Source organism: Malaclemys terrapin, chromosome 1, assembly GCF_027887155.1.
Source record: "Malaclemys terrapin pileata isolate rMalTer1 chromosome 1, rMalTer1.hap1, whole genome shotgun sequence".
Classification (NCBI taxonomy): domain Eukaryota; kingdom Metazoa; phylum Chordata; order Testudines; family Emydidae; genus Malaclemys; species Malaclemys terrapin.
In genome coordinates this window covers 295,945,376-295,968,922 of record NC_071505.1, presented here as the reverse complement: position 1 = coordinate 295,968,922, position 23,547 = coordinate 295,945,376, and the positions used below count along the sequence as shown (strand labels likewise).

At 46.0% G+C, this 23,547-nt stretch overlaps 2 protein-coding genes across 4 annotated transcripts in view; one reads left to right on the top strand and one right to left on the bottom strand.

Annotated features, from left to right (window-relative positions):
- The window catches only part of EBPL (EBP like), a 19,074-nt gene extending 11,735 nt beyond the window's left edge, over positions 1–7,339 (top strand). Inside the window, exons 4-5 of one of the 2 annotated variants that reach the window (XM_054015015.1) lie at positions 1,745–1,883; positions 6,829–7,339. In XM_054015015.1, coding sequence (XP_053870990.1) covers positions 1,745–1,883; positions 6,829–7,069 — 380 coding nt within the window. In that variant the 3' untranslated portion in view covers positions 7,070–7,339. The remainder of the gene's footprint in view (positions 1–1,744; positions 1,884–6,828) is intronic. The other variant, XM_054015025.1, reaches the window with a different exon arrangement.
- ARL11 (ADP ribosylation factor like GTPase 11) lies at positions 1,896–23,547 on the bottom strand. 2 transcript variants are annotated; one of them, XR_008443352.1, is made up of 2 exons: positions 17,964–18,235; positions 1,896–4,829 (listed from the first exon to the last, which is right to left on the bottom strand). XR_008443352.1 is itself a non-coding variant. In XM_054015026.1 (2 exons), exon 2 carries the CDS (start codon positions 20,134–20,136, stop codon positions 19,564–19,566), a length of 573 nt encoding a protein of 190 aa, XP_053871001.1. In that variant the 5' UTR covers positions 20,137–21,281; positions 23,469–23,547; the 3' UTR covers positions 18,376–19,563. The 2 variants fall into 2 exon arrangements, 1 of the variants encoding a protein (XP_053871001.1); XM_054015026.1 differs by lacking the exons at positions 1,896–4,829; positions 17,964–18,235 and adding exons at positions 18,376–21,281; positions 23,469–23,547.

Below are 23,547 nucleotides of genomic sequence, written 5' to 3'. Positions count from 1 at the left end.
ATCTTTTGTTTGTTTTGATAAAGGGCCTGATCGTGTCATCTTTGTGCACCCAAAATGCATTGCTTAGAATGGGAGTCCTGGGTGCACAGAGAGTGCAGGATTGAGCTTATATGCAGGGTGAGACAGACAGGACTATGACCATTTTCTTTTCAAAACCCTTTACGCTTGGGGCATCTGTACTATACTTCAAAACAATCCCAAATATGGTTGTGTCTTTGCAATGCTATTTTTGCAGACACCAGTCCACATTGTTAATAAACATACTGTAGCGTGAACTGATAAAACTGAATAATTGTCTTTGCGCTGCAGAAACGAACACAAACCTGTACATCAAACAGATTAGTGAACTGTTCTGTCATTCTAACTCAATACAGACTGTCACTTAAGGCCAGCTTGACTTACTTGACTTTTGTTTCTTTAAAGATTGTTCTCTTCCCTCCATTGATGCCAGTGTGTGTTATGTCATTAAATATTGAATCCTATTTATTGAATATCTTTTCCATTAGGACATTTTTTTATTAGAAACTTCTGCATCTATCCACTTAGGTATTTCTGTGGCCTTCATCACCTTAGTATAAGAGAATCTGCCCCTTCAACTCTAGAGGAAATTATTTCTCTCTCAATTATGGCAACTGGCTCTATAGACAAATGTGTGCAGTCCATTTGCAGTTATTGCCTTATTTAAATAGGGTGACCAGATGTACCAATAAAATCCGGACTGTCCCGATATTTAGGCGTTTGTAACGCATCCCGACCGATGTTTGGTTGGGACGCAATTTGTCCCGATATTTCGTGACACTCTGGGGTTTTTTGGTTTTTTTTGCTCCGCCAGCAGCACTCCCCGTTTTTTTTTTTTTTTTGCTCCGCCAGTGACACCCCCCCATGTGTCTCGATATTTTCTTCCTCTCATCTGATCACCCTATATTTAAATGTTGATTCCTTGTGGACGTAAACTAGAAAACGAGTCCAATTCTTCCCTCATTTAATATAGCTAGTAGGGCTGCGGGTGTAACTGAGATCAGAATTTGGCTGTCCTTAGCCTGGAGCACTAAAATATAAGACTCATTTTAAGGTGTTGGGGGGGAAATAGCTGAGTTCTAGAAACAAATCTCCAGGATTTGTCTAACCACCATTATCCCCAGTGATTAACAAGCTTTTTCATCTTCCTCATGTGTATTTTAGGAATAAAGATAGCACAAGTAAAGTCTTTTTCTAGATTTGTGGGGGTTTTCTCTATAGAAGTTACTTGATGAACATGGACGCCTACATTCAGGGAAAAATTTCCTTTGAAAGAAATAGAAAATCTATACACCTCTACCCCGATATGGCTGTCCTCGGGAGCCAAAAATCTTACCGCGTTATAGGTGAAACTGCATTATACTGAACTTGCTTTGCTCTGCCAGAGCGCACAGCCCCGCCCCCCGGAGCGCTGCTTTACCGTGTTATATCTGAATTCGTGTTCTATCGGGTCGTGTTATATCGGGGTAGAGGTGTATAATCCGTCACTTTAGCAAACAAACAGTGGTAATCTTATTTCTGAAGCACTTGGATGCTCACGTCAAACATCCTTTCATAGAGTAAAATTTTTAATCACCTAAGTCCATTGGGTGCTTTTGAAAATGTTATGCATAATCTTCCCTCCGTGCAGGGGAGCGGTATTGTCTGTTCTCCCACCCACTAAGAAGTTATCTTCTTGAATTGATTATACCAGTAGTGGAATTAACTGTTATGTTTAATTTTTTAGGGAAAGAATATGGAAGAGCAGATGCAAGGTGGCTTTATTCTGATCCAACCATTGTGTCTCTGGAAATACTAACTGTTGTTTTGGATGGCCTTCTAGCACTGATCCTCATTTATGCTATTATCAAAGATAAGTACTACAGGTAAGTCGTGTTAGAAATCCAACAATTACTTGGTGCAAAGTACATGAATAGAATAGGTTCTTGCATCAGTATTTTGGGTGGGAAAAATTGTGTATTATAGAAAACGATGATCTGAAGTAACACTTGGGCTGTTGGGCTGCCTTCAAGCTGCAGAAGACACAGGAGAATATTATGAGAGATGACATTTGACTATACAGCTTTGTGCGCTGTGCAAGAAGTTGCTTAATCTGTTTCCAGCGAATATTTCAAGGACAATTGTAACAGTGGGCAACCATGTCCTACTAATTTTAAGGTCACTTTATATAACCTGAGCCTCCACTCCAATGCTGTAGCACCTGCAAAGGTAGAGCCTGCAGCCCCTAGATGAGTCCCTTTTGCTGATTTGAGATGATTGCAGGACAGCTACCTCCACCTGATACCTCCTTGAGATTAGAGGATCTTTCACTCCTTGGAATATGCAGGCAGCAATTGTAACTCCCTGATCAACAAAGAGATCCTAATTATAGTGTCATTTAAACAATGTTCTGTCTTAAAAAAGAAGCCATTTACTTTTAGTCCCATGTGGACACAGCTAGAGGAAGGTATCAAAACTTAAGCTACAAAGGTGAAGGATGCGTAGTTATGTTTTTATTTGCTATTATCAGTGTGTGTCTCCATTCATAGCTGTTCCTTGGCGCTATCTACTAATAGTAGCCTGAAAGGCAATGATCCTTGTTCTAAGAGGAGATTATCTGCTTTTTGAAGGGAAACCCAGGCCTTCGGTCTTTCCAAATATTATCCCCTCCTGCATGGGTACCTAGCTCTATTAGTTTCACTATACTTTGGTTTGGAGTATGTGCAGTCTTGTTTTTCTTAGTTTCCCTTGTTGGGGTCTTCTGGTGGTTTTTCTTCGAGTGCTGGTCCCTGTGTGTATTCCACATGTGGGTATACATGCACTCCATGCTCCTGAGACTGGAGAATTGGCAATTAGTGTCCGTTGGTCCACTCCTGTTCCCTGGCGTTCCTTGTGCTCAGTACCCAGGGTGTAAGGTGAGGTGTGGCCTGTCGGCCTCCCCAGTTCCTTCTGACCACTACATGGCCTGAGTCGGAATCCTCTGTGTCCGAAGCAGCTTCATCATCTTATCTGTAAACATATTGTAAATAGTTCTTAGAATTTTAGTGGTTTGAGTGCTTTTCTAGTTGCTTTTTAGTTAGAATAGAGTAGTTTTTCCCCACCTCAGGGACCCTTCCCAATCCCCTCCCTACCCCCAGGAGAAGGTCTGTGCCCAGAGTTCTGGGGTTTAAGAACTGTCTCTCTGTTCCACGTTCCTTCTCTGCCAGCGCCAGCCATCCACGCTGTCCTTATTGCCTGGGGAGGCTCACGTCTCTGCCAAGTTCAGCTTCTGCTGCTCCTTCCCTACCCAAACCCAAAAGGGAGGAGAGCTTCAACTGAGGATGCACCTCATGGAGAAAGCCAGGAGATCCCAGTGAAATCCAGGCTGGGAGGACCCTCCTGTACATCAGCCTAAATCTGCGAGCAGCATCCCTCTGACCACGATCTCTGAAGCAGAGACCAGGTCTGTAAAGCCTAAGGACTCGTCTCAGGCCTCTCGTTAGACTAAGGGACGGGACACTCTCACGGACACAAAACCAGATCCACTTCCAGATCTGATCACAAAAGAAAGGATCCCTCCTTGACTCCTTCCAAACTGGGTGAGTCCTCAGGCTCAGGTCCTAAAGACTTAGGCCAGCTTAAACCTCTCAGCCATAAGTATAAGGTGCGCAACTCTGGTGCCAACTAGCAAGCTGCAGAATCACATTACACTCTCAATGATGTACTTCCCCAGTGCACAAAACTCTCTGGCAGACAATCTCAGCAGACACTGCTCCGCAGATCATGAGTGGGAGATTCACAGTTCAGTCCTAAACTAAACCTTCACTCAGTGAGGAATGCCATCCTGGGACCTGTTCACTTCCCAGACAAACAAGAAGGTCAGCCAGTACTGCTCCAGAGCAGTACTAGCTCAGGACTTCTATCATGGACAGAACACCTGAGGTATGCCTTTCCTCCCATTCCACTGCTGCTCAGGTTCTGGGGAAAATTTGCCATAAGAAAACATAACTCATTTTTATTGCACCCACTGTCCAGACAATTTTGGTTTCTGAACCTCCTGAGAGTGTCAACCCACTCTGCCATTAGCATTCAATCCTTCCCACTTCTGCTAACTCAAGAGAACAGTGGGATCAGACATCCCAACCCAAACCTCATAGCCTGGTATTTGGATGGGTTTCAAATCTAAAGCGTTCATGTTCAGAGGCCATTCAAGCTCTTTTCAACCACGCCAGAAAAGACTCCACCAGAAGATGCATCTAGCTGCATGGAGGTATTTCTCTACCTGGATGTAACAGAACTAGTTATTTCCAGACACAGCAGGTGTTCCTGCTATTCCACACTACCTTCTCATTCTCAAGACGTCAGGCCTTTCTGTCAGCTTGCTTCAGATCCACCTAGCAGCAATCAGTACCTTCCACCCTCTGGTAAAGGGCTAGTCTAGTTTTACTGACCTGATAAGAACCAGATTCCTGAAGGGTCTCTCTAGGACCTTCCCACCAGTAGTGCAACACCACAGTGGGACCTCAATCTCATTCTTTTACTAATTACCAGAATACCCTTTGAACCGTTGGCTACATGCTCAATGTCCCATCTGTTTATGAAGGTTGCCTTCCCTGTCGCTATCACGTCAGCCAGGAGGGTGAGTGAACTGGCAGCACTCATGGCCAACCTGCCACATACCATATTCCGTAAGGAAAAGGCTTCCCTTTGCCCAGAATTCACCCCAAAGGTAGTGTCTGACTTTCACATCAATCGATAAGTTTACTTACCAGTATTCTTTCCAAATCCCTATGCTTCCAATGAGGAGAGGAGGCTTTTTTTCCCCTCCATGTCAGATGAGCTTTAGGTTTTACCTACAAAGAACAGAACCAATTAGAAGAACTCCTGGACTTATTCATCCTTGTAGCAGAGCAATGATGGGGACAAATGTTATCTGCTCAAAAAGCTGTCTAAGTGGATCTCTGGCTGCATCATCTTCGCTGTCAGTTAGCCCAGCTCCCTCCCCCAGATGGGATGAGAGCCCATTCCACTAGACCACAGGCAACCTCAGTGGCATCCCTTTGAGAAGTACCTCTACTGGACATTTGTAGGGTGGCTACCGGGTGTTCCATCCACACCTTCACGAAGGATTACGCTTTAGTCCAAGCCTCTTCCACAGATGCAGCCATTGGGACAGTGATATTACAGACCTCTGTACTGGCCACATTCCTGCACCTCCCTCCTGTTTAAATACTGCTTACCAGTCATAGCCACCCACATGTGGAATACGCATAGAGACCAGCACTCGAAGAAGAAGAAGAAATGGAGGTTACTTATATCAAACCTCCGATTACAGGTGTTTGGTCCCGATCTGTTTGTATTCCACTACCTGCCCTCCACCCCATCTGCTTCACATCACATCCGGGTTTGTGGTAAAGAAGGAACTAGAGAAATGGTCAGTCTTCACCTCTCCTTATACCTTTGGTACTGAGCACAAGGAACACCAGAGTGCAGGTGTGGATCAAGGAACACTATTTGCCAGTGTTCTGGTCTTAGGCACATGGAGTGCATGCTTACCCCCATGTGGAATATAGGTAAGGATCACACATCTTGAAGAACCTCCAGGTACAGGTAAGTAACCTCTATTTTCTTCTTAAAGTCTTGTCATATTGAAAATTATTTGGATAAGAAAATAAATAATGGGTTCATGTATGTTTATATACACACAGGCACCTTGAACTAGGTATAGCACTATTGCAAAACTGTTTGCCAGTCAGTCCTGTCTACCGACACATTCAACAGTGTTGAGAACCTGGTTACCACACAGTTGTGTCCTGGCATGTTAAAAACAGTTTTATTTTGTACAGAATCTTAATGTGGTTCTTTAGTATAGATAGAAGCTGGGGCCTAAGCAGCACTGGTAAAGTAAGCATATTTCATCCACTTATGGTGGCTTAGTAAACTCTGTGAGTTTAATGTAAATATTGCTTGTAAAGATTAGCAGACCAAAAAATTAGCTGGTTAAGTTGTACAGGTTAAAAAGAATATTAGTGCTTTGACCGACTCTGTCTGGCAAACAGAAGGATTGCAATAATCCCCCACACATGGACTATGCATAGGGACGAGCACTCGAAGAAGAAATGGAGGTTAGTTACCTGTAACTGGAGGTTCTTTGAGATATTTGGTCCCTATCTCTATAAAAAGCAACACCGGGTCCTGTGGCACCTTTAAGACTAACAGAAGTATTGGAGCATAAGCTTTCGTGGGTGAATGCCCACTTCATCAGACGCGTCTGATGAAGTGGGCATTCACCCACGAAAGCTTATGCTCCAATACTTCTGTTAGTCTTAAAGGTGCCACAGGACCCTGTGTTGCTTTTTACAGATTCAGACTAACATGGCTACCCCTCTGATAGTATCTCTATAATGTGAAGCATTATATAAGTGCTAGCATAAAGTGGCCAAAAGTTTGTTGACAACTTTTTTTCTGTTTGAAAAATGCTGTTTTGTTGAAACCAAAATATTTCTTGGAAAAATATAGGGTTTGACAAAAAATCATAAAGAATATTTCTCAGATCTTGGATGGAAGTTTTGGTGAAAACTGGGGAGAGACACCCCAGAAAAAGATACTGAGATGAGACCCAGGTTCATGTCCCTGCTCTACCTATTCACCAGATTATTGGCTATTCTGGGCTGGGTTTCATGATTATTTTTTTGTGGGGAGGGAAACTTCAAAGGTCTCGTTTTTGTTCTGCATCAGAACTAAAATAAATTTCAAAACCTTGAAAATTATGTGTGAACCCAGAATAGTTTTCTGGACAACACTAATTTTTATTGCAGTTGCCTAATTGTTTTTTCTTCTTCCTCTTTACAGGCATTTCATACAGATTACATTGTGTGTTTGTGAATTATATGGTGGGTGGATGACATTCTGCCCAGACTGGCTCATTGGAAGTCCTAACCTAAACACCAGTAACTGGCTTTACCTGTGGGTCTACCTGGTATTTTTTAATGGCATATGGGTAGTGTTACCTGGACTTTTATTGTGGCAGTCCTGGTTAGGACTTAAGCAAATGCATCATGAAAAATCAAATACTAGAAAGAAGATTAGATGAAGATAAGCCCACTTCATTAACCCCATTAATTGAGAGATTTTAAATTGAGAGTGTAAGCAGCATTATTGTTTTTGCAGAGATGCAATCAACTGTTCATCTTTGTAGCTCACATGTAAATTTTGTTGTAGGACATTGTATTTCAGGCTGATCCTTTCTTAAGAGGAGGAAAATAATGTACATCATCAATGACGTATATAAAAGTACTCAAACCAATTGCCATATTACTACACTGCATACAATAATAAACAATATATTTTATAACAAAATGGTGTGCAGATATTTTTCTTTTCTTCCCCCCTCAAAAGAAAAATGTTCTTATCAAACTGGAATCCTTGAACCGCCTGAAGCAAGCAAGCAGTGAAATACTCAAGTTGGCTTTACATCCTGATTTCACAGTCCTGTTCACCCTTCAATCTCCAAGTATCATCAAAGTCCAGAGTTTCATTTATATCTGAAGCAGATTGTTTTTCAAATGTCAAGACTCTTAGCAACAAATTTTGACTTATTCAGAAAAGTATTAGTAAAGCAATCTGTCTACTTAAGGTATTAAATCTGAATGAGAACTTGCTGCTTATCTGTGCCTCAGGAGAGGGTTCTGATAAACGCCCTCCACCTTTCCTTCCCTGCACTCCCCATACATCTAAAAATGTCCATTTCACTATTGAAACAGACCTGACTGGCTCCAGGGATGTATTTGCTTCTGAGTGTTGTAGCTGCATATATGACTTTACATTGGATTAAACATTTCAGGTGCTGGTGAAATTTTACCTACAGTAAATTCCTAAAATGTTTCCTCTATTTGATTTCATCAGTTTCATGTTCACGGATTAATTCACAAACTGTGGAGACTAGGTAAGCAGCAGCAATCTTTGATACAACTAACAGCTTATAACAAACAAATGAGTTATTTATTTTGTTCGGAAAAATCTGTATGCTTTACAGAGGGTATATGATAGTTTTACCTACTTTTCTTTTTCCTTATCAGGGAAGGAAATGAAGTGTGTGATAGCTATACATTGGTTAATATGGGTCACTCTTTACAGGAGAATAATAGAGGGCTGTGCCATGAGCCCCATGGAAAGGGAAGCATATTATTCCAGTGCTCCACAATGTACCTGGGAAGCTGAGGCAGGACAGTGTATTGCCCCAAGTGCAGCTGTTCTGCCTGACTTATAGGGAGATGGAGCCAAGGCTCAGTCCACTCCCCACCCTTGCGAGCCCACCTGCATTGGTGGTGCAGTGGCTCTACTGAAGCTGCTTCCCCTGTCACGCAATGCAGGCAGACAATGCAGTGGAGTAAAGGGGCACCGTACTTCCCCGCGCAGGCCTGCAGAATGGGTTACCATCTAGCCCCGGATAAAGAAAAATCAATCCACTGAGCATTCTTTGTTACAATATTTTTTAAATTAGGTGGTGGGGTTTTGTCAGGTTAACTTGCGCTGTCCAGAAAAGGATAATTTTTCTAAGTCCAGGCCCTATTTTAAGTGCATGTAATGACACTGCCACCACAAAACAGTTGCTGCTAAGTCCTTTGGTCAAGTACTACTGTCCCAATAACCAGGCTAACTGCCTCTCTGACCATTCCTGTTCTCCCCACAGTGGGCCCTCATCAGGTCCTCCAACTGCTGGCCATCACCTCTCTCAGGGTGGGCTCATGTGATTCTCCCACTCTCGGACCAGGCCTTGGGCTGCTAAGTCCTGGTACTAGCTCTGATTTCCTCAGCAGGTCTGACTTATGTTTAGTGCCTGCAGTTCTGCTCCTCGGGAGCTATGACCAGTAATACCCGATGACCAAACAGCCTTCTCAAAGCACTGTATTGTTTATTTAGGATCAAAGCATTTCAGAGAAAAACATCTTAAAACGATAGCCAGTCTGTAAGCATGCCTGCCTTTGCCTAAGGCTCAACCCCTCCTGGAAGCTGCAGAAGGGCCCATCTCCTGTCTCTGTGTCCATGTTAGTCTGTTCCCCACACAAACAACTCCCCCTCCCTCTCTCCAGAAAGTCTTTGTAACTGTGTCGTGATCTTTTGATTTCTCAGTTCCCAGCCTTGACAAAAAGGCTGTGTCTTTGGGCTAGAGCCTGGAAGTGGCTAATAGCTTGACATTTGTCTTGTAATTGCCCCCAAAGTGTGTGTTTGGGAGGCTGCTTATCTAGACCCATTTTGTGACTTTCCGGGGCGGGAGGGAGGTTTTCAACAGCCCCCTCTTAAGTCCTGTAACTCAATATAACTATACAGTGACTCTCTCATTAATACCATAGGTACCTGGTCAGTAAAATTATTATACATTAGTATTCCTAAATTACATCTACCATTGCCCCTCTCAGAGAAGAGTAAAAATACTCTATGATGCTCGGTTAGAAATAATTCTCTATAGTCAAAACTCATGGATTAATTGACGTGAGGTATAGACATCGCTGAGTAATAAAGTGAAGGCTAGATTGTCTCTTAGTTTAGTGGTTTTAATTTTGTTTGGTTTTAGCTTATCGTAGTCTCTGGGAGATGGTGGGAAATTGCTTGTTTAAAAAATAATCTGATCTGTGTTGCATTCAAGAAAATAGTTTCTTAAAGTTTTGCTTTTTTCAAACAAAAAAAGTAACTAAAATAGCTTAAATTATTCTTAAGGGGGGCGGGGGAGAATAACTATCAAATCTGTGTGTACACAGTGTCCCTTATAAGCAGCATTACAAAATCCTTTATGGTGTCTCAAAGGGAAAAAAAGAAAGGGATTTTTAAAGTGAGAGGTCCTAGCCTCTGTTTGCCAGAAGCTGGGAATGGGTGACAGGATGGATCACTTGATGATTACCTGTTCTGTTCATTCCTTCTGGGGCACCAGGCATTGGCCACTGTCGGTAGACAGGATACTGAGCTAGATGGGCCATTGATCTGACCCGGTATGGCCGTTCTTATCCTGCTCCATTTGAAATCTGTAGGCGTTTGGACAACGAGGCCCTGAGATGGCTTAGGCATGGGCATGGGCATGGTAAAACAGTCAGCAGAAGCAGGATCTGACATTTAATACACTTTTCCATTGCAAGGGAAAATGCATAGGAAAAAAAGCAAAGTATCTGTTGTCACTTGGGCATGTTGTGAACCAACACAATGCAGATAAATTCAAGGAGTGCTGCAAATCAGCTCAACAATATGAATAATAAGTCTCAAGAAAAATCTCTACCCCAGAAAATGAAGCTGGTGATAAGTCTCAGGACATCCTCTGAGACAGGAGACACTGTCAAGTCACTGCCTAGAGGGAAGTGAGAGTTTTTTCTGTAAGCAGGATGTTGATAAGTCAGCTTAAGATGCTTAAGGTCCCTACTGCTGGGAAAAGAAATCTGCCTCCTACATGTGGATTTACATATTTAACCAATACGCCTCCTTCAAAACCCGTTCCTGCTTCCATTGGCTTCAGCACAAGCAGATTTGGCGACCTTAGCTGGGTTTTTAAACATTCGTCTAATGGGAACTTCTGTTTTTTCTTTAGTCACCAAAGAAAAGAAAAGAAAAAGTAATTCTGTAAAGTTGTATTTAACGTGCATAACAAAAGCCAGTGACTCTGTCCTTGCGCTGCTGTCAGTCAGTCAGTCTGTAATTCACAATGTTGAGTCTAAGTAATGCAGAGGTCTGAGCCTAGTCATGATAGTGCATTGCATGCAATGAGTGCTGCAATATCCAAGTGCCAGCAGGTGAATTAAGGGTGGTGTTTTGGTTTGATAAGGAGATACAGAGTCTTTTATTGTACCTCTAGAATATTAATTCAAACACAGCCTACAGCAGTACCTGGAAAGGTAAATCACTACTGTTCAATAGCTGTTTGGTGGCTTATATGAATTGAGCTTGGTGATCTCAGGCTAGTTGCCAGTGTGTGTGTGTGTCATCCTCATGAAAACCACCACCAAAGTACTCCAGTAAAGATCAAGGCCCCATTGTGCAAGGCCTGTAGAGTTGATTCCTGAAGGTGTGTAGTTGTAGTGCACTGGCTAGGCAGCTTGGGGGAGCCTGCACTTTTCCTGCCAGTAAGCAGGACCACCTGGGGGGGGGGAGGAAAGTGGGGCAATTTACCCCGGGCTCTGCAGGGGTCCCCATGAGAATGGTTGAGGCTCCCGGCCCGACCCCGCCTCCGCCCTTCTCCCGGAGCCTCAGCGCATCCTAGAGTGACCAGACAGCAAATGTGAAAAATCGGGACGGGGTGGGGGGTAATAGGAGCCTATATAAGAAAAAGGCCCCAAAATCGGGACTGTCCCTATAAAATCAGGACATCTGGTCACCCTACCGCATCCAGGAGCGTCCCTGGCTCCGGCGGGGCCTGAGTTCCTCCCCACTCAGAGCCGTGTGGTAAGGGGGCAGGGCTGCGAGCTCCAGGCTGAGTGGCGGGAGCTCAGGCCCCGCTGGAGCTCGCAGCCCTGTCCCCTTACCACGCAGCTCTGAGCGGGGAGGAGCTCAGGCCCCACCGGAGCCACACTGCAGCGCTGTCCAGGGATGCTCCTGGATGTGGTGCGCTGAGGCTCCGGGTGAGGGGGGAGCAGGGGGTAAGGGGCCAGGGCCGGGGGGGTTGGATAAGGGGCAGGGAGGGGGCAGAGGTTGGGGGGGGTACATGGGGTTGGGGCAGTCAGGGGACAGGGAGCGGGGGAGTTGGTGGGGGTGGGGTCCTGGGGTGGTGGCTGGGGAGGTCTCTGGGGGGACGGTGAGGGGACAAGGAGCAGGATGGGTTGGGGATTCTGAGGGGCGCGGGCAGTTGGGGGGCAGGAAGTGGGTGGGGGTTGGGTAGGGGGCAGGGCCAGGCTATTTGGAAAGCACAGCCTTCCCTACCCTAAAGCTCATTCATCAGTTTGAGGCTTGCAGAAGAGCCAAGCTGTTAGCTTTTCCATTAGGGCTGCCGTCCCTTTCACTTCTCAAATGCCAAATTATAGTCTATATTTAATTTCAGTGCCGTGTCAGGGGAGGGTAGCTTCATTTAAAATTAGGGAGAGGGATCACATGAAAAGAGCAATATCTGACACCACCTACCTCCTTCCCAACCCTACAAAGGGAGACCCCCCCCCCTCCCCTGCATTCCCCGAGGCTCGAGAGGGGTTAATTCACTGGTTCTCAAACTTTTGTACTGGTGACCCCTTTCACATAGCGAATCTCTGAGTGCGACCCCCCCCCCCCCATAAATTAAAAACACTTTTTAATATATTTAACACTATTATAAATGCTGGAGGCAAAGCGGGGTTTGAGGTGGAGGCTGGCAGCTCGCGACCCCTAGTAATAACCTCATGACCCCCTGAGGGGTCCTGACCCCCAGTTTGAGAACCCCTGGGTTAATTTAGTTTTAGCACCCTGTGTCCATTCACATGCATGTGCTACTTTGAGCATTTCAGTTTTCACAACATAGGCTCATCCCAGATTCTGGAACAAGCTCAAATGCTCAGTTCGTGGAGTATGTACATAAGCTATACTAAAGACAAACCCACAGTAACTGTCTCCAGTTTGTGAGGGACCCCATGGAGCCAGTCTCTAGGAAACAGATAAATGCGTGGAGGTTAAATCCATTAATGGCTATTAGCCAGGATGGGTAAGGAATGGTGTCCCTAGCCTCTGTTTGTCAGAGGGTGGATGAAGATGGATGGCAGGAGAGAGATCACTTGATCATTACCTGTTAGGTTCACTCCCTCTGGGGCACTTGGCATTGGCCATTGTCGGTAGACAGGATACTGGGCTGGATGGACCTTTGGTCTGACCCAGTATAGCTGTTCTTATGTTCTAACCTAAATGAACCCAATGTTATGGAGACAGATATGAGTCAAGGAAGCCAGCAGAGTATCAGAAACCTGGAAAAAAATCTGACTGGATGGGCTCAGGCGTTTGGTCACAAGCTGAGGTGGTTCAAAAATTTTGGATTATTTTTAAGCAGAATTTTTGTATTGTTTCTTTAAACAATCAAACACAGCAAGCAGCAAATATTTGGCCACACTCTTCTGAAACCCCAAACCATGTTCAGGTTTTGGCAGACTAATTTCAGCTTTTCAATTAAAAAAACACAACAAATTTTGAAGGAAAGCAGACATTGTCCGTGATTTTTTCTGCTTTTTAAAAAACCCTAGTTTTTGATCCAAAAACAGTTTTGATGGAAAAACATTTGTCCAACCCTTTTAATGACCTTTATGTAAAGGGACTGTTGCCCCCTTACTAACATTCAGTGGGTTGTTTTGGTTGGCTAGCTCCCAGTGCTAAGGGAGGGAGGAGAGATAGCTCAGTGGTTTGAGCATTAACCTGCTAAACCCAGGGTTGTGAGTTCAATCCTTGAGGGAGCCACTTAGGGATCTGGGGCAAAATCAGTATTTGGTCCTGCTAGTGAAGGCAGGGAGCTGGACTTGGTGACCTTTTAGGGTCCCTTCCAGTTCTAGGAGATGGGATATCTCCATTTATTTATTTATTATTTACTAAAAGGGGAAGGGTCGATGGCAAATCAGGAGCCTGAGACTGACATCCCCAGGAACAATGGGGAGAGGCCAATGCTCCAGATCAGCCTGATTGACAGGGCGGCAGGCTAATCAGAGAGTCAGGAGGCCAGGGGGGTCCCATCCTCCGTGGGAACTGGAATTGCCTGGGTCAGACAGAGTGGGGCCAAGCTAAGGAGAGAGCAGGGGCCTAAGCTAAGCTGCTGGAAGCAGAGCTGCAGCCCCAAAGCCAGAGCGAGCAGACCTGCCCTGGGAGCAGAGCTGCAGCAAAGGGGCCAGAGAAGCAACCCAGGGAGCTGAAGGCAGAGCAGCAGCTGTACTGAGGCAGAGTTGTGGAACTGGAGCTGGGGCTGGGGCTGGGGCTGGAGCAGTCCGGAGCCGGGTGCGGTGAGCAGCTGGGGAGAGTGAGGGGGACCCTGGGCAGTGGGCCCAGCGCAGGGAGACACCTCAGCCAAGAGGCCTTGCAGGCCAGACTTGGAGGGGGATTGTAACCCTGACAGGGTGGGGGCGATGCTGGGAAGAAAGGTTCTTGCCACCTAGAGCCTGAGGGCGTGTGGCCACCGCCAGAGCAAGTGTCCGACCCGCAGCTTCTCTGCAGCACAGACAGGTCCTGAGAAGGAGGCCTGGGACCTACAAGGAACAGACTGTGACCTGCCCTGACGTTCCAGACACACTGTTTGTAATCTTCCCTGCCACAGATCAGGGTGATGTGTTTTCCTTTAACCTTTCCCATTTTTCCTTATTCTTTTTTAAAATTGATTGTTAATTAAACAACTTGTATTTGCTTTAAATTGTATGAAATGATCAGTGGGTCAGGGAGGTGCCCAGTGCAGAGAGAGTACCCTGGAATGGGGACACCCTAGCCCCTGTCCTGGGTGACCACAGCAGGGTTGGGGGTCAAGCCCCCTGGGAATCCTGGGCCCAGCCTTGTCAGGGTTTACGAGGACTCTGCCAGACAGGAGAGTGGAAGGGGAGTCCTCAAGGGCAGGGAGGCCTCTGGGTATAGGAAGTGGGAGCGAGGACTCAGATCCTTTCGCTAGCCCACTTCACCGGGGTAGTGTATAAGCCAGGAAAGTTCCCCACAATAGCGGGACCATTCCCCCGCTTACATTTAGTGCCTTTTAGCATTAGCTGAGGCTGAGAACCAGTGATACCTTGTAAAGAAGTTTTCTCAAAACTGGGTTTGGGCTGAGATGCGGAAGGTTTATTTTTCCCAGGGCCGCCCGTGGGGGGGAGGGAGGGGAAGCAAGTGGGGCAATTTGCCCCGGGCCCCACAGCGGCCCCCACGAGAATATAGCATTGTATAGTATTGCAATTTTTTTTTTTTTTTTATGGAAGGGGCCCTGAAATTGCTTTTCCCCAGGCCCAATGAATCCTCTAGGCAGCCCTGCTAGTAAGACCCCTTGTATATGGATAAATGGAGGATTTCAGTCTCAGGCTAATGTCTTTCACAAGCACAAAGAGGAGATTCACTTGGTTTAACCAGTGAAGTTTCAGCTTTACCTGTGAAGGTCTGTGCTCCTATTTTTTTGTCATAACCCCCAATGGGAAGAAGGCCAGCTTCTGAAACAGCAGCACCTAACTCCTGCAGTGCTGAGGAATCCCTTTCCAGCCAAGTGCTAGTTGTGGTACATGTAGCTACATAATTGTTAGGATTTTGTTCTCTGTCTTGCAGTTTTAAATGTCTAGGGCCATGTCTACACTGACAAGCTGTACCAATACAACTGTGCCGCTGTAAGATCGCTCATGTAGCCGCGTTATGCCGACGGCAGAGCGCTCTCCCATCGACATAATAAAACCAGCTCAACGAGTGGCGGTAGCTGTGTTGCCGGGAGAGCGTCGTGCAAACGAGTGCTTATGTCAGCAAAACTTATGTTGCTTGGGTGGGGGCGTTTTTTCACACCCTGAGCAACAAAAGTTTTGCCGACGTAAGTGCTAGTGTAGACATGGCCTAGGAGTCTGCTGGAAGCAGCTGCAATTTCGTGTTCAGTCCAGTTACAGCTTACTGTGCTCTAATGGAAACTACGTTTGTTTTATGCTAAAATAAAATGAGTGTTTTAAACGGACAGTGTGTGGCTGCTCAGTGTGAATGGAAAGCACGTACTTCCCTGGTGAAATCTGATAGGATCAGACCATGCAGTAACTCAGATGGAAGAATTATAGTTTTTTATTCTTTTTAAACACTTACTCCTCAGAAGGCCTTCGAATACTAATAACTGCCCTGTATTTTCTCCAAGTGCCTTTTCAGTTAGTTCCGTAAAATTGTTTATCTGGTACTTGATTTGTATTTTCGCGTGCTGGGGTACAAGGGAGAAACCGTGTGGTTTGTTGTTTTTAGGAAAAGTCATGAATACAGAACACACTGTATAATAAAGAGGGAATGAAGGCACCACAGAGCATAGTGTGTGAACATTCAGTAGCTGTTATTGTGTCAGCATCAGTTGTGTGCTTGGCACTATACAGCCTACAAAAACAAAGCCAGTCTCTTCCCCGAAGAGCTTACAGTTGAGAAGCCAAGACATGCTTTGAGATAATTGTCTGCATATGAGAGCTTCCCCTCCTTCCAGATCAATTTTTTAATTTACTGCTATTGGGTGAGCTGCTGGGCTGGGTTTCTAAGAGGTGCAGTACCGGAGGGGGGCAGGCTCAGGGGGCTTTAAGACACCTTTGCACTCTCCCAACAACAAGCTGCTCCAAGGGTCAGAGTGGCCCTGCCAAAATTTAAACAGCCCAGCCTAAGGCATGTCTACACAGGGAAAACGGTCAGCAGAAATAAAGCTATACTGAGAGTCACTTTTGTTCCAGAATAGAGAATCTACATGGAGAGTTACATTGGCATAGATATAGTCCTAGAATTATACTGCTATCGTTCTGCCAGTCAATTTCTCCATGTAGATAGGGTTACAGCAGCTTGTCCCTGGCTGCCTATGTGCAGCAGCCCTTTATGATATGGCCCCAGGCCTGAAACATCCTTTCAGCTACACACCTCTTCAGCCATGCCCCTTACAGCAGGGCTTGGAAAGGAGCCCTCAAAAGGACTACCTGAGGCCATCAGTCTCAGTTCTTGCTCTAACGGAATTCTCTCCCAGCTTGACCTACAGCTGTAAAGCCCCTTCCACCCTTTTACCTGGTGTTAAGAAGCTGGAGCGGGGAGTGAGAATCTGACCTATTGCGTTCAGATGCCTGGGCAAGGAGATTGTGAAAAAGCCACAGTGACAAGTGGAAGCTAAAATGATTCAGTTCGTATGTGAGGTCTCAGTGATCTCTTTGGTTTATTGGAATCTTGCATTTACAACCAACAATGGGAAAATCAACCCGTTTACAGCAACGGCAGTTTCAAACTGTTCTTACGACCGTATCCTTCAAATGATCGTGTGTGTGTTTGTAACATAAAGCTACAGCCTTGCCTAGAACACAGGTTCACTATGCATTTCCGTGCAAGTCTAGTATATGGCACTCTTACTGATAGCAACAATCATTTATGCCAAATCAAAACTGGGCCATTTATTTACTTTCACAACATAGCACATACTATTCCTTATATAGTTTAGTTTGTCTGAAAATTCTGGCCTGTCTCATTAGGAAGGATTTCCCATCAATAATCTTGTGGCTAGAGCATATCGCTCAGAGTCAGGTGGCTTCAGTTCTATTGCTTGCCTGCCACGTGCTTCTTGTCACATTATTTAACCTGACCCCAGTTTCACCTTCTGTAAAATGAGGCAGATAATACTGCCTTACTTCCCAGTAATGTTTTGAGGCTTAAATCATTAATGTCTGTAAAGTGCATTGGCGTGATCAGAAGAAAAGTGCATGTTTCTTTCTGGTTTTGCATCATGGGTACATTCCTCTTTGAAACTTGCTGACTCCAGCTGCCTAATATTCTTGGGTTGGGTCCCCTCCCCCCTTTCCATTGATAGCATAATAATCTAGTACAAGCTAACAAACATAGTAAGGTTTTTCATCTTAATCAATGTGGTTTTGGTTTGGTTTAAATTTCCAAGTTTAACAAAAGTTCCTCGTTGTTTGTATGTGCCCTCCCTACAGGAGTGGCTTCACCGGGCCACTCTTCAGTGTAAAGTATCAGAGGGGTAGCCGTGTTAGTCTGGATCTGGAAAAAGCAACAGAGGGTCCTGTGGCACCTTTAAGACTAACAGATGTATTGGAGCATAAGCTTTTGTGGGTGAATATCCACTTCGTCAGATGCATGTGTAAAAGTACTCTTTAGGGTGACCAGACGTCCCGATTTTATCGGGACTGTCCCGATATTTGCTTGTTTGTCCCGCGTCCCGACCGAACATCGAACAAACAAGCAATTTTTCCCTCTGCTCCGGCGCACAGGTGGAGCCCGGAGGGGCTCTCACCCCCCAGCCCCGCTCCCTCCTTCCCCCATTAGATCCCCCCCAAATCCCTGCCCTGGCCCCGCCCCTCACTGCCCCAGTGGCCCCCAGCACTCACCCTGCGAACTGCTCCAGTCCAGCTTCTCCAGGAAGGTGAGCACGGCCCGGCAGAGATCCCGCAGCAGCTCCCTCTGCCCGAGCCCCCGGTAGAAGGCGAGGCAGGCCTGGTCCTCCTGTGCAGCGTCTATGGCTCACGGAGCGGCCCGACCCAGCCCGGGCGGGGAAGCGAGCCAGGCTGCCCCGGGAATTTAGCGCAGTATGTGGGCTTGGCAGCTCTGGGCTGGGGTGGGCTCAGCTGTTGCGGCCACCATAGAGTCGGGTGGAGATGGGGCTGTGCCGCCTGGTGGCGGCAATGGCAACAGCAGGGAGGCGCTCCGGTGGGTTTTTTTTTTTTTTTCTCTCCGCCAGCCTCCCCCACCCCCCGTCCCGATATTTCATCTTTGTCATCTGGTCACCCTAGTACTCTTCAGTGTAAGAGTCAATGGAATCAAATAGAGACTTTCACTACATAGCAGGGGCCTGATCCTGAAATGTGCCCAGCACTACCTGACAGTTGCTGAGTACTTCAACTTCAACTGAAAACAGCAGAAGTTAAGGTCCTCTAGTCTAGACTATCACCCTGCCTTTTCTACAGTGCATTTTTAGTGTTTTATCTAGTCTAATTTTAAAACACCCGATAGACAGGTCTCCTAACACTCCTCTTGTCAGACCAGTCCACCATCTAATAGATTTCAGCATCAGGATATTTTGAGACAGATTAGAGCTCTGGTGTGCATACATCTGTTCTTAGCATTTAAAACTCATCATGGTGCTCATTCCTGTTTGATTTCCTCAGGTTTTAAATTAACCCAAGGACAAATGTTTATCATTTATAGTCTTGTTTCAATAAAAATGAAGCATGTCTAAATACATGTCAAAAATTATACAAAACAGGATACGCACAAATCCACACAGACGTTCTAAAAACATAACACACAACCTAATCTTGATCACGCTTCAGTGGCCTAGCATGATGCTCACAAAGGACACTGCTAAAACCGATTGCCAATTAGTTGTTTAAATTCTTGTGCTTAATTTCTTCTGTTCAGCCATTCTCTTTCCAGTCTGCTCTGTTTCAGATCAACAAACATCTGCTATAAATTGTAAGAGAAGTGGAACGGAGGTCATTCAAATATATCCCTTCGGGGACTGTTACTCTGTACTGAGTGCATCTGAGCTTAGAGGAATAAAAATAAAGACTGACACCCAGCAATATCTTCTTCATCGGGTCAAAACCCGTATCCAGAACGCATAGAGTAAGACATTTAACATGAACAAAATAATAAATGTCACCCGAGTAATACCTGTAGTGAGAGCCGAGTTTACTGGTACAGCAGATTAGGAAAAACTGGCAAGGCAAGGTCAAGAACATTGCTGTCCACAAATGCAGCTTTGCTAAGGGGGTTTTCTGATGTGATTTCATGGTGCAGTAGAACTATGGGATATTTTGGAATATTACACATGCCATATGGAGTTCCGTTACCTCCTCTGCTCCTGGTATGGTTATTTCTGAGATGAACAGAGTGCTGAGGGATTACTAGTGGAGGAAGTTACCTTATTTTCCAGTTTCATGCTCAAGTTGCCCCCTCTAGTCACGTCCGAGCTTAAAGATGTCCTCATCACTGCAGTGGCGCACAGACACATTCAGGGGAATTCTTATCCCGGCTCTTAAGAAGTCCTGCCAGGACCATTAAGGCTTCCCTCAATCCCTCGCCAGTGTGAGCACTGCACCCTCTCAGCTCCCAGCTTCTGCCACTGAACCATTCCAGATTCAGCTTCTCCTGCAGCTCTGAGAGAGAAAGGGAATTTGGCAGCTCCTGCTTGTTGGCCAGAAGCAAGACTGGAACCCCAGTCATGTGTACATTGTTCAGAACTTTCTCCAATTCAGCCATTGCCTCTGGCAGCCGGGTTTTGTCGGCACTGTCCAGCACAAAGATGAGAGCGTCCGTGTCTTCCAGATAGTCCTTCCAGCTAGCGCGGAGCTTGTCTTGACCACCCACATCCCAGAGAATCAAGGGGAGATGACATGGGGTTTTCAGGGACTCCACATTGAAGCCCACTGTCGGGAAAGTCTCCACAAGCTCGTTGCTCTTCAATTTAGACAAGATGGTGGATTTGCCCGCAAAATCCAGTCCCAGCATCACCACCCGGGCGTCTCTTTTGTACCAAACCTTGGAGCTCAAGGTCCCCATTATGCTGCTGAAATCTTGTTGAAAAATTGTAAATAAAAAATTATTCCTTTCCAAAGAGAAACATTCTTACTGCATCTAATAATGGCGCTGTCTGGTAGAGTGACTAAAACTTTTGAAGGGGGGGGGGGTCCAGTTGGCCCCCAGCCCGTCGGTCTGAGAGAACACTTTGGATTCATGTGTTAATATTTGCTGCAGAAAGAAACAATCAGCTTCCGTCCTTTCCTTTGTAGCTAAAACAAGGTGAGTGAGATTATTTATGCGGGGTGCAGCAGAGCCAATAAATGTGGCTTGAAATAACAAATGGCCTCTGTGTTCCTGCTTTGCTGTCTCTAAATTCCATGTTCATCTGCAACCCAAAACTACCCAGGGTTAGGGGGGAAAGAGACCTTTTAAGGAGAGGTGAAGAGACTGTGTAATCAGTTTCCTCTTCATGTTGCCCAGAAACAAAACTGATGTTTTGTCCACCAGCCTCTCCAGGGGAAATCCACCCCCATCACAGGGCAGAGGGAACTGAATTGTTTGCAAAGCAAGCATCACTCGTGACAATCAGAGGCTGGTAGGTCATCACTTTCGAGAACAGCAGCTGAGACGGTGAAAAGGCTTCTGAGCCACTCTTAAGTTAAGGGAAGAAAAATAATCTTCCCCATAGTAGCGGCTTTCACCAGCTGCAGTGCAGACAATAGAAATGGAGATTTAAAGAAATATATACATGATATTTTAAATGTCTCATTGAAATGCAGCCAGCAAAAACCAAGAGGTGGAAAGACTAAAGTGCTTTACAGTGAATCCCAAATGCATGAAATATGGGTCAGTCTTCTATGGCAACAGCAAATACTTTATCACAAAAACAGTACATTGTTTAGCTAGATAGAGACAACCTGAGAGTGGTACATACCAATAGAGTGGTAGGATGAATAGGAAGAGATTTTGTGGTACTTGAATATCTCGCAGAGTCACTCAGACAAGAGCTGCTCTTTTCAGCCTGGTTGTTGTGCAGTGCGCCAGCAAAATAGATCCTTAACAAACTGTGGCAGGATTTGCACACTAACAGTCTGGTCAGATACACACAGGACAACTCAAGCCAGGCAGGTTGTAAATCTCTGGTTATTGTGTCAGCAGAGAGCCTGTGTCTCCAACCACTTTACCTAAATGTGGAGAAAGAAACAAGCAGGAATTTGATTCAGTTTCTTTTCTATAAACCCCTGAGCGTCTTCCACATTCCTGTGGAAGCTGCAAATATCATCTGACGTTACCCGAGTGAAGGATCCACAATACAAACCACCATTTTTCTGGGCGGCCAGACTGGATGATTATCATTATAGCCTGTGGAAGTGACTCCTTGATCAGCTGTAGAAGTCACTGGTGAACAATGGTAGGCACTTGCCCCCATCGGGGCTGCTTGTGTTGTCTTTGCAGCACTCGCGGCCGCCGGTGGTCTGGCGATTAAGGCACTGAGCCTCAAAGGTACTTAAGTCTTGCTTCACTCAGTGTTGTAACCCCTAAGCAGTCTGCTGCCTAGTGGTGTCCTCAGCCTCCAGCAAGCTGCCTAGGCACCCATACAATGCATGGGGAGAGCTAGATGCCTACGAAAGGGATTCTGAGAAGCTGACGAGCTGCCTAAGCTCACCAGAGCTGACATCTAGAGGAGAATGGTTTAGGCACCTACGCAGCTGATTTGGCATGTCTGGCTGATGAGCCTCCCTCCGCTCAGGATCCTCAGCTCCAAGCCCTCTCCTGGAATTAGGCACCTAAGCCAGGTCAGTCACTTACGTAAGCCGTGTCCTAGCAGCCGAAACAGACTTTGTTTCTCTCATGTGATAGCTCTCTCACACTTGCCCTATGTTTCTGTGTGCCCACAACTCTTTTGCGTGCTGTCTTTTGTGCTATGCCTCCCCTAATGGTGGCCTGCATCCAGCCCTCCTGATGCAGGGTCTGACAACTATCAGGTCATATGTTACTCCTGGGGGAATTCTGTGTCACTGACCATGTGCAGAATTAATGGACCCTGCAGACCTTTTTCCTCTGCAGAAAATACATTCTACTGGAGAGGCGCTGCAGTTACGCCTTTCACCCACCAGGGGCTGCTGTGGCACCAGAACAGCTCACTGTAGCAGCCAGCAGAGAGGAGGAGAGGCTGCATTCCTCACAGCACCCTGTCCCTGGGGCCAGGTGAGGAGGCATAGCATATGGGGGGTCAAACTGGGGGGGGGGCATGGGGCTGCTGAGGGGGGAATCACATAGACTGGGGTTCAGAAGGGCTAGTGGGGGGGCCAGACTGGGGTGGGAGCTGAATGGGAGTGGCGGTGCAGGGACACTGTGGAGCAGGAGGATGCAGGGTCACATGGTGATGGGGCATGGCTGAGGGGGTGCAGGGACACATGGCGACAGAGGCAGATGTGCCTGACTGAATGGAAAAGGCCAGGGGTCAGTCAGGATCTGCATGGGGGAGGTTCTCCTACTCCCTAGCAATTACTCCCCCCCCCAATAAAAAACACCCTATTCCATACTTCTCCCACCCACACCCAACAACCATCCAGGCTCACTCCCAGGCTCCTTCCCAGCACTTACTTCCCTCTCCCTCAGCTCCTCCGTTACCCCTGGCTCCTCCAAGCCTTTGCACTGCTTATGAGGGGTGCGGGAAATACGTTTCTATATTGAAGTTTAAATGAATTGTTACTCAGAGTTCTGTATTAACATGCCTAGTAAAGAATCTATTGGTCAAAAACATTTCCTGGATCTTTTTTGTTGTCTCTATTGTTACAGACATACTTGCTGACAGGTATTTTGAAACAAATTACCAAAATAATTGAAACTGGCGTGATTATATTGTGTTATTTCTGACAAATCAAATATGCAGAATTTTAAAATATTGTGCGTGGAATTTTTAATTTTTTTGGTGCAGAATTTCCCCAGGAGTATTACATGTGCCCAGAGCACACCTACCAGTTTGGGTGCCACTGGCGAGACTGACTTTCCCTGCTTAGTATGAGAATCCTACTGTGGGGCCTCTGGGACTTCAGTTTGAGCCAGGGCTCCAACCTGCTCATTAGCTGTGGGGTGGTGTCAGGGCTTAGGTGGCTTTGCAAATGCTGAGTGGCAGAAATTTAGGCACCTTCGGGATTTAAGCGCCTATGGGATTAGCCAGCAGTCAAGCGGTGGGTTTGAAAATGTCGGTGGCACCTAAAGAGGTAGATAGGCCCGGAGCCTAAAAGGCACCTAAGAGAGTAGAGGCTAGGAATGAAACCCAGATTTGATGCAGAGGACTATAAGGCCAATCAATAAATATTTTGTTAAATGCTAATGGATCTGGGAATACAGCTCTTGGTACTCACGTGCTCCTATAGTCTTTATTCCTGCACATCTTCTGTGTGGCTTGATGGTACAAGTTCATTCTATCTAGCCAGGTTTATG

Excerpts from the sequence above, each read along its gene's own strand:
- ARL11 (XM_054015026.1), bottom strand. The coding sequence starts at position 20,136 with ATGGGGACCTTGAGCTCCAAGGTTTGGTACAAAAGAGACGCCCGGGTG.